General features: G+C 44.4%; 1 protein-coding gene across 1 annotated transcript in view; it reads left to right on the top strand.

Moving 5' to 3' along the window:
- Positions 1–608: 608 nt before the first annotated feature.
- LOC134048543 (transcription initiation factor TFIID subunit 4-like) overlaps positions 609–10,112 on the top strand; it is a 146,609-nt gene continuing 137,105 nt past the window's right edge. Inside the window, exons 1-2 of the mRNA XM_062500380.1 lie at positions 609–1,641; positions 5,324–5,502. Coding sequence (XP_062356364.1) covers positions 609–1,641; positions 5,324–5,502 — 1,212 coding nt within the window. The remainder of the gene's footprint in view (positions 1,642–5,323; positions 5,503–10,112) is intronic.

The raw sequence follows: 10,112 nt of genomic DNA, 5'->3' as shown, positions 1-10,112 counted from the left end.
TGCCGAGGGAACAGCACGCCAGGGCAGCAGATCTGGCGATGGAAAGCCTCATTTTTTTTTACCAAATCTTCTGCCAATAGCGTCCCCGTTAGGAAATTGTGTCACTGCAGTCATTCTGGTCTGGCTAGAGCAAGTAGCTTCGGACACGGGTAACTGCAAAGTAGAGCAGTGCACCCGGGACCTGTCCGTGCTTACGGTTTGGGGCAGTTCCCTCGGCTGCACAGCCTAGGGACACCCGGGGCAGGGAGGCTGCTCCACATCCTCCGTCCGTCCCTACGGCACCTCCCTGCGCCCGCTGCCGCCCCGCTTCTTCCCGAGGGGCAGCGCTGCCTCTCCCTGGGCGGCCGCAGCCGCCGGGGCGCCCGGGCAGTCCGGGTCGGGTTCTGGGCGCGTTCCCGCCCGGGCGGTCTTGGTGCCGGTTCCAGGCGCGCTCCCGACCGGCGGGTCCCGGTGCCGGTTCCCGGTGCCGGTCCCGGGCGCGCTCCCGCCCGGGCAGCCCCGGTGCCGCCCCGGGGCGGGGCGGAGGCGGTGGCCCCTCCCATGGTGCCCCGCGCGCGGCAGAGCCCCGCGCATGCGCACGGCGCCGCCGGCTCCCAGCTCAGCGCAAGATGGCGGCGGGCGCGTCGGACCCACTGGAGGAGATGCTGCTCTTCTCCGAGGAGGTGGACGAGAAGGCGCTCAGCGACCTGGTGGGATCCCTGGAATCGCAGCTGGCCGGCGGCCGCGGCCCCGCCGAGCCGCCCCCGCCCAGGACCTCCGCCCCGTCCCAGCCGCCGCAGCCGCAGCAGGGGAGCCTGGCGGGGGGCAGCAGCCCCGGCCGGCAACAGCACGGCCGCCCTGCGCCCTCTCCCGCGCCCGGGGCAGGGGAGGCGGCGGCGCGCCCCGGCACCGCGGGGAGCCGAGCCCCCGCCCAGGGGCCTCTCCCGTCCCCGTCTCCCCCGGTGGCGGCGGCAGCGGCGGCGGGGAGGGGAGCGAGTGTAAACAGTAGTAGTGTGCAGCAATCACATGGAGAGGCTCCCGGCGGCGGCAGCCCCGCCGCTCCCGCTCCCGCCCCGCCGCAGCCCGCCGCCCCTGCCCAGCCTGTCAACAACCATGTGGCCGCTGCAGCCGCCGCCGCCGCCGCCGCGCGGGACGCGGGGAGCCCCAGCTCGCCCTCCGCCGACGGCGCGCCCGGGGCCGCGGGGGGCGGCGGGACCCCGGCGGGGGGCGGCGGAGCGGCGGAAGCGGCCGAGGGCGCCGCCGCTGCCCCCGCGCCGCGCCCCGGCGAGGCGGCGCCCAACGGGGAGGGCGCGGGGGCCCGGGCGGCCGCGGCGCCGCCCGTCAGCGGGCACGGCGGGGCCGCCGCCGCGCAGCCCCAGCCCGCGCCCGGCGCGCTGCCCGCGGTCACAACGCTCGGCGCCTCCGCCAGCCCCGCGCCCGCACCGCCGGCCCCGGGCTCGGCCCCGCCGGCCCCCGCGGCCCCCGCCGCGCCCAAGCCCGCGGTCACCGCCAAGGCGGGCGCTGCCCTGCCCGCCGCCCCCCAGGCCGTGTCGCCGCGCCCGGCGCTGGGCGCTGCCCCCCGGATCGTGGCCCCGCAGCTGATCGTGCGGCCCCCGCCGCAGACCACCATCCAGCTGCCCCCCGGCTTCACCATCCCGCCCGGTAAGTGCTGCGCAGCGCCCCCGGCATCGCCGCTCGCTCTAACCTTCTTCTCTTGGCCGAGGGCTTTGCTTTCCCCCGAAGCTGTCATGCCCCTGCTGCTCGGCGTGCTGGAAACTAAAGAAGAGGCGCCTGTCTGAGGGCACCGTCGTCTGATGAACAGGCTGCCGCTAATTAGGGTGTAACTGGTAACGGCCAATGCAGAGTGATTGCAGCTGCTCCTGGGTGAGTTACTGGTTTTGTCCTGGGGAGCGCGGTCGTTCCGGTGAGTTACCCTGTGATGGTGTAGTTGGACGCTGGATAAAGAGCTGGAGTGGTAGCTAAGAATAACTTTATATGTGTTTTAAAGGACTTTTATCTTCTGTTTTACCCTTGATGGTCCTGAAAAGTTTTTCTGCTTGAAAGAATGTTTTCTGCTGTGGACCAGGTGGTAAATGTGTGTAATCTAAAATTTGTAATTTCAGTCATTGTGATAATGTCGTAATTTTGTGAGGGTAGTCTTCACATCACCAGATTTTGTTTCCAACTCTGAAGCAATTGTATGCTCTTTGTACCCCTCTAAGTTTCTTAACTCTATTTAGTAAAAATGGAAGTTCAGCAAGGTTGCTAGCTAATTAAACCAGCAACCCTTCATCCTCATGATTCCTACTCCTAATCTGTATATTGTTTCATCTGAAGGATACTGTGGTCCCCTACTTAAATTTTCATGTTGCAAAAACCTGGGTATCTTCATGCCTTTTTGATTTAGGAGTTGATTCAACATTTAAGCTAATTATTTTTTTTCCCCTGTTAGTATCAAAGCATGTTAAGATGTGGACCCGTTGATGTAGTCTGAAATTATTTAGTAATTCCAACTTACATCTTGAAATATTTGATATTTATTAGCTAAGTAGAGCAGGAACGTGATGGTGTAGATGTTTGCTTCAGAGTGGACTTTTAGTAATTGTGCTTTTGGCCCTAGTTTATGAAAAATCCTCCAGAATCTGATGCTCCAAACATACAAATCTTGGTGGTTTCATGAAGACCCAGCTACCTTGAAACAGATTTGTTGCTGTTCAGACTGTACATCTTTAACCTTTGCCTCCCTTGGTTAATCTGTTGAAGGTTACTCTATGCAGATGATAATGTGCATTGTAACCTTGTACACAGTTTCTGAATTAACCTTGTACACAGTTTCTGAAGTTCATTGTGTCAATACTTTGATCTGTTACTTTCAAGCAGACGTGGGAAAACTGAGCCCTGAAAACGGTCTGATCCAGAATTTAGAAAATGTTATTGAAATAATACACCAGAAAGTTTTAATTCAAATTTGATTTTATTGCAGGATCGTTGGAAATCCATTAAATTTGCTTAAACATGAAAACTGTATTTTCTGAATAACTTCCTTTTAGAATATACTATGTAATTTTTGAATTTTTAACTTGGCGGATAATTAATCTGAAGCTCCCATATAGCAAACTTCTGTATAAAACAGAAATTTAGAATCAGTTTTTGAGAACAGGTTATTGCAGCAGATAATGGTCATAAGCTGCGTATTTCATCTTTAATGTGACTGATAGGAAGGTAAAATTAAACTCGTCATTTAGCTGGATTCTAGCTTGTACCAACTGCTCAGTAACAGGAATTTGTAGTCCTCCAAACTGAATTAAGATAGAATGTTAACACATGAGTATTTATAAGTTTACGGTAGTAATTGTGTCTGCAACTTTGGTTGAGACTGTGTGGCACGTTTTGTCCTTTCCCCTCAATTTTTCTCTATTCAGAATTAGGTTTAGAAAATGGGAAGATAAATGAAGAACACACCTGTGAATCTGTGCAATGTAAATATTGCATGTATTTTTTAGTATGTGGTAGGTATTATCCTATGAGGATTTTTGTATAAGGTTCACAACATAATCAGAGAAGTGACAACCAGTTTGGCCAGTTGGCATATTGAGGTGTCCAGATGGTTTAGGAATGTCATATGACAAATATATCATCTGCTTGCAGGATTTTCTGCAAATATAAACTGTGAAGCTTGGTGCTTAAATGGCTAATGGACCTTAAAAGTTACCTTTGAGATGAATTTTTAATGAGTTTCTTTCAACTTTTTAATTTTTGAATTACTCTTGGCTTTGAAAGAGAGATGTTATTATGGATTTTGGATGTGGTCCTTGCTGTAGCTCTGTATGCCTGTTACCTTAAACTTTGATTTCCATGAATCTTTAGTTTATAGTGGCAGTAATTTGCCATCTGTTTGTGTTTGTATCAGGAAAGGTTGGCTGGGAGCACTCAACTCTTGAGTCAGGGCTTTTGTGTGTGCTGTAGTTTTCTCACATGTACATCCCACAACTGGGATTTGGTTTTACCATGTCAGACTGAAAGAAGGACTTTCTTGCTACAGGGTTCTGAAATTTGTTATGATAGTGTTTGAATTTCTTTATCCTCAGGGTATGTTGCAAACTGTGTCCCTTTAGCAAGGTGTTGGGTTTTTTCCCCTCCGGGGAGTTAACAATTAGATTTGGATGTAAGCTTTTACCTTTAGAATTGGAAATAAAAGTTTACCTTCTTCATTTTCCTTTGAAAAGTTAAAAGAAGTATATGAAGCAATTTGCACATAGAAATAAGTTGTAGAAACAGTGTCTGTTATCAGCAGACTAAAAGTGATTTTGTGGGTTTTTAGTGTTTGGTTCTCTAGTTGTTGCAGACAAGGTGTTTTTCTGTTTATTTGACCTGTTGTATCTAGGTTAAATTATTAAAATGTATTCTGACTTGAAATTTCTTTTTAATAATCTGTCTGGAGAACTGCTTCTTTGTTCAGAGTGAACTGTAGGAAGAGCATTACATGCTTTGCAGTGACCTTGAATGTGTGAAACTCCAGGAACCCATGGGCCAACTTAGCCATTGTCTCCCCTTTTCCTACAAAACTTTGGGTACAGCTTGATGGCAGTGGCTCTGTTGTCTACAAGGCCTCTATTTGTGAGGTGTTTTACAAGAAAATAATCTGAAAGAAATATCATTTACTTCTGGAAAGTGTTGGAAAACACTTGCCAATTGTCTAAAATTGCTGCACTGTATCACTGTGTGCTGAGGAGTTGTGTTGGTTCTCTGGGCCTGACAGTGTTTGTTGTTGATGTTTAAATCACAGCTAATGCCTCCCAAAGAGGTGATGGTGGGTACCAAGCAGATTAAACTGTTAATGCTCAATGTTAAGTAAATTTCAAATATTGTATACTCAGAAGTGTGTCTGGCCTAATATTTGCATGTACTCATAAACAGTTGTTCAGTAAAGCTTTTGGGTCATTGTCCCTGGTATGCACATATTCATTTGTGTTCCCAGCAGCTGCACTGTCCTTAGAGTTTTTACTTTTATTGAGTATTTATTTCTAATTTTGTTCTTCTGGCACTGACTAGATTGCTAGAAATCTCTGTCCCCCAAACGTTCAAGTGGCTGCTTCTTTCATCACTGCTTTCCATAAGCTGCAGTTATTTAAATTCCAAACTGAATTGGGTCTGCTAGTGGGTGCTCCTTTTCTTCTTTGAAATAAAATCTCCTGTTCCACGAGAATCAAAACAAGATAGACTATAGAGAACGACGTACAGTGCTGTGCATCAGTTTTACTCTGCATTCTGTGGCTAGGTTGTTCTTTCTGTGCTGTTCTTGCTGTTGTTTGCTGTGCAGTGACAGTTCCCTTGCCCTCACTAGGGATGGTCCTGGTGCGCACGGATGCCGGACAGCTCGTGATGGTGCCCCAGCAGGCTCTGGCACAGGCTCAGATGCAGGCTCAGGTGCAGACACAGGGACAGGGTCCTGCCAACATGTCACCCAGGCTTTCTGTGCCCACAACTGGCCCTGTTTTTCGCCTGTCAACAGCTCAGGTACGTGTGGCTTGATTGCACTTGGGTGCATTACATCTTACACATTATTACCTCCTGTGTTTCTGCAGCCGTGCTCTCCTCCTCTTTTTGTTGTGAAAACAGGAAATACTTATTCAAATGTAGTTTATTTTATGAGGCCTAGGATTATTATTATTTTTTTTAATTTAAAGAAAAAATCTGCTTTAGAGAGTCTCTTAAGACCTGTGTTCAGAGCGAGAGATGATGAGAAACTAAAGCTCAGTCTTAGTCTGGACTGTGTACCACTGGTCTAGTAAGTGTCCCTTGCTGCTCTAAATCAGAAGTACAGCAATATCCCAGCCTACTGAATCCCAGGATAGTTAATGTCACTGGGCATTAGAAAAGAGAAAGCCAATCACATTCTGTCCAAGGATTTGCAATAATTTTTAAATAACTTTTTAAATATACTTTCTTCAAAAGAAAGATTCTATTATTCTAATTTGCCTCTGCGTGTGATCTGTCTACACTGAAAGTTTTGCCTGTGTTTTGAGTACCTTTCCCTTTTTCTATAGGGATTGGTAGGATAGAGTGCTTTGCTGTCTCAACCTCACCAGTGGAATGTTGATTTGAACTTGGAGCTAATTCGTTTTCTAGGGTGAATGTGGGGTGGTCTTGTGTTTTTTGGTTTGTTTTGGTGGGTTTTTTTTTTTGTGGGAGTGTTTTTTGGTTTGTTTTTCTGGTTTTTAAAAAAATTTCTTTGAAGGTTGCATTGGTTTAAAAGTTTGTGGAGAGACAATTTAGGGCTAGAACTGAGCTTTTTTACTAAAATGCAGAGGGAAACATCTTTGAATGTTAGTACAGGGCTGCTGTGCCATAGTGAGGCATTTAAGTTTAAGGTAGTTTTGTCTAAGGTCAGTATTTGCAGAAGAGATGTGTAATTCTGTATGGAAAGATTAAAAAGGTGCCTTTGCAACTCTTTAGTTGTTGTAGAAATTGCTTGAAATGAGTTCAACAGGTATTTCCCAATATTTATAATTTCATTACTTTCCCTTTACATCCTTTATGTATTGCACTGTATTTACCGTCTAAAAGATTTTAAAGTTTAATTCAAGACTGAAAACGATGATAAACATTTCAGAAGAGAAGGAAGCTGGAATAAATTTGGAGAATTGAAAATAGTAACATGAGGAGATCTATAAACCACAGAGTAGCCAACTAGAATGTAAGTTTTAGAAGTGGGTGTACCTGGGAAGACTGTAGCTCATTGTCAGGAAAGACATAAATGAAAGCCTGGAATCACTTGGAAAAACTTTATGCTCTCAAAAGAGAGGTAAGTGCAGTATTGGATGAAATTTTTTCAAGACCTCTTTGCAGAAAAGGCAGCCATATAATGCTTACATTTCTGGTATCTGGAAGAGTAAGATTTGTAGAAACCTTCAAAGAGAAATATATTCCAGGAAAAACAAAAACAGAGATAAGCCTGTGTATTCATTTACAGGTTTTTTTGTTTGTTTGTTTTTTGGTTTTTTTTTGTTTGTTTGTTTGTTTGTTTTTTTCTTACTAGTTTGGACAAAATTGCAGCCAGTTCCTGAATTTGTACATCTGTCTTTGGTTGTTGGGGGCTTTCTTTGGGTATAAGTGCACTTCTTTAGTAATTACTACAAGCAGAAGTTCTAGCAATGGCTCCTGGGACAAGTGCATAGTGTAAGTGCAAAACAGGTGTGTGGTGGGACTGTACCAAGAATGGGATCCAAGTGTGCTAGTTTTAGCCATTTTTCTTCCATGCTGTTACTTTTTAGGTGGCCAGCATACTGAATTAAAATTCAACATGGAAATATTTGTAACAGATACTTAAAAATTGTAATTTGAAGACTTCTGAGGAATAACCTTTACTGCACATGGAATCTAAGACAGTGTGAAATGTAGATCCCTCTGCTTGGCTCTGGGTTCAGTCTGGGGTTTGGATCCCAAAGATGTGTGTAGAGCAAATGTAGATCATGGTGATCTCAGCCAGCTGTTCTCTACTTGTATGAAGCAGTTAATGTTGTTCAAGGAGGATAGAGAGAAGAATGAGTACAATCCTACTTGATGGATTTATATAAAAATAAACCCGTGAGAGTACTGCATGTTCAGGTGTTTGTAGAGCCAGCTGAAATCTGGAGGAGCTCAGGTATTAGAAAGTTGTGTTTGTTTTTGTACAGAGTTCTGCCCAGATAAAATAACTCATTGCACTGTACACTTTTGTTTTCCTTTTTTTTCCCCTTCACACTATCTCGTGCTAACACACTGGCTTGGACTAGAGGAAGCCAGCAAGGCCTTAGGAATGATCACTGTCTTGCAAGATGCAAAAGTTTGATTATTTTAGTGTAGGAGGATTAGAATCATGATATTGTAACTTGTCAGGATTCATCTCCTTTGAAAATCTCAGTGGTAGCTGCCCAAACTGTACTGCATCATTTCTGTATTTTTTGTAATTGAAATGCTTAAGAAATAATTAATATTGCCCTTGGGAAATTTGCATTGAACTTCCCTGACTCTGCACTTGATCTTCAGAGTCTTCTTTCATTGTGACATGCTTATGTTTTATATATCTTTGACCTTAGAGTGTTCTTTAAAAATTGTGGTTGACAGCCTTTTAAAACAAGATTGTAAAGATATAAATTCTAAAGGTTTATCTAATCAGAACTAGACAGAAAACTTTTATTTGATTAGGTGGATGGTTTATAACCGGAGACTATTCATTGGTTTTCCAGATGAAATGTTCAATGGTAAATATTATGCTAAGGTTTTAGAAATGTCAGTTATTTGTTTGAGTAGTCATTATAATTAGTCAATGCAGGGATGCAGTTCTAAAATAAAGGATACTGTGTGTGCTGAAAAATATTTTTTTCAGTGAGTTTTTAATTAAGCTGTTTTCTTTCAGGATCTCTTTCTGGTGGTCAGAAAGCTAAATTCAGTGAATTAAAATTTCCAGAAGAAATTTTAAATTAATAAAAAATGATGTCCTAGGTTTTTGTGTATATAGAGTATGAATACTTAAGAGTCATGATGTCCACTGTGACTGAAACACAGGGAAATTCTGTTGCCATTAGCTCAAGACAGAATATAAACATTAATTGCCTGAGTCCTGCAAAGTGTTCTGTGAGATGGATGAACGTGGCAGGCTATGGTGTTTTAACCTTTCTTTCTGATATTAGTGGGATGGTTGGTATTTTACTGTGCAGAGCTCAACTTGATTACTGTATCTTTATTCAGTTATTTTGAGATAGCTTTATTTGGATTTAAAATGCAGAGTGCTTTAAATTTGTAGAGCTTAGCATTGTATTTTAGTCACTGAATTTGTGTTTTACCTTTCTTCTACCTATGTAGAAAGTCAGCACAGGTGGAAACTTGCAGTGTGCCTTAAGGATTCCAGGAAATAATATCTTATGAAGTATGCATCTGAAAAAGACATGGCTTTCATCCATTATAGGTATTACAGTTGCTGTTCTGCAGATTGTCCTAACTTTTAGCCTAATGACAGCTGTTCAGGTGCCACAAGTTACTCAGCTAAGCAATTGTTTTCATGTGTTTATACCATTTAAATAATTATTGGGATGAGAAAGTCTGTTGTGAGCTATACAGCCAGATGTAAAATACAGGATATTAAATAACATGCCAAAGAAATTGCAAAAGCTGGCAGTTACTTTTGGCAACTCATTAAGAAACATTGAAAGTGCTAACTGGAGAACATAAAAATGGATTTGGAATTACTTTTTTTAAAACTAGAAGATGGAGTGTTTGAAAAACTACCAAGTGTTCATCTAAGTTTGAAAGCTCTTTGGTTCTCTTCCCTTGACAACTGTGTAATTTCTCCACTCTCAAAAAAGGAGGGGAAAATAAGGCAGTGTTTTAGAAGTTCTGAAATAAGATTGTCTTGGTCAATACATACAGAGCTGTTCAGATTCTAAGCCCATTCTGCAGCCTGGGTACTACAGCAAGATTCTACTTTCCATACCTAAGGCTGTAATTTGCTCACAGGTATTCTGGAAGAAAGTGAACCAGGTTTTCCCCGAAAATTTCTCTAGCTTCAGCAGCTGGGCTGATTATCCAGGACAGTATGTGAGGAAGGAGCCATCTTCCTCTGGGAGCAATTGAAGCTGCTGAGATAAGGAAAGTGTAGTGTGTTTCCCCTGAGGAGTTTGTGTAAAGGCTTTCCTTAAAGACAGTGCCTCTACCCTTACATATTCTGTTGTGGAAGGTTCAGAAGTTAAATATCTATATACAGTAGTGCATAGCCTTGTAGGGAATTGATAGAGCCACCCCTCTTCCCTTCCCAAGTTTAAAAAAAAGGTGTATTTGGCTTGCAGTGCCAAACACAAGAGTTCAGAAAGACTAAGACCCTGTTGATCCTACATTGCTGTGTCCTGTGGGTATGCAGTGAATTCCAGTCCTTCCATGATGAATGCTTCAGCTGGGCAGTCAAGGCACACGATCGACTTACACAGCAGACTTAAATCTGATGTTTCTTATTCTTTGATTGCTTGCATTTGCTATTTGTTTGATTTCTGCTGTTTACAGTATCTTTGTCTTGTTCTTTGCAGCTTTCAGGAGTAGAGGCAGACGTACAGCTTTGGGTACACTTCTGTGTTAGATTCTTGGGAGAGGAGAGGCAAATC

This window comes from Cinclus cinclus, chromosome 11 (assembly GCF_963662255.1).
Source record: "Cinclus cinclus chromosome 11, bCinCin1.1, whole genome shotgun sequence".
Taxonomy (NCBI): Eukaryota; Metazoa; Chordata; class Aves; order Passeriformes; family Cinclidae; genus Cinclus; species Cinclus cinclus.
This window is presented reverse-complemented; position numbering and strand designations above follow the sequence as displayed.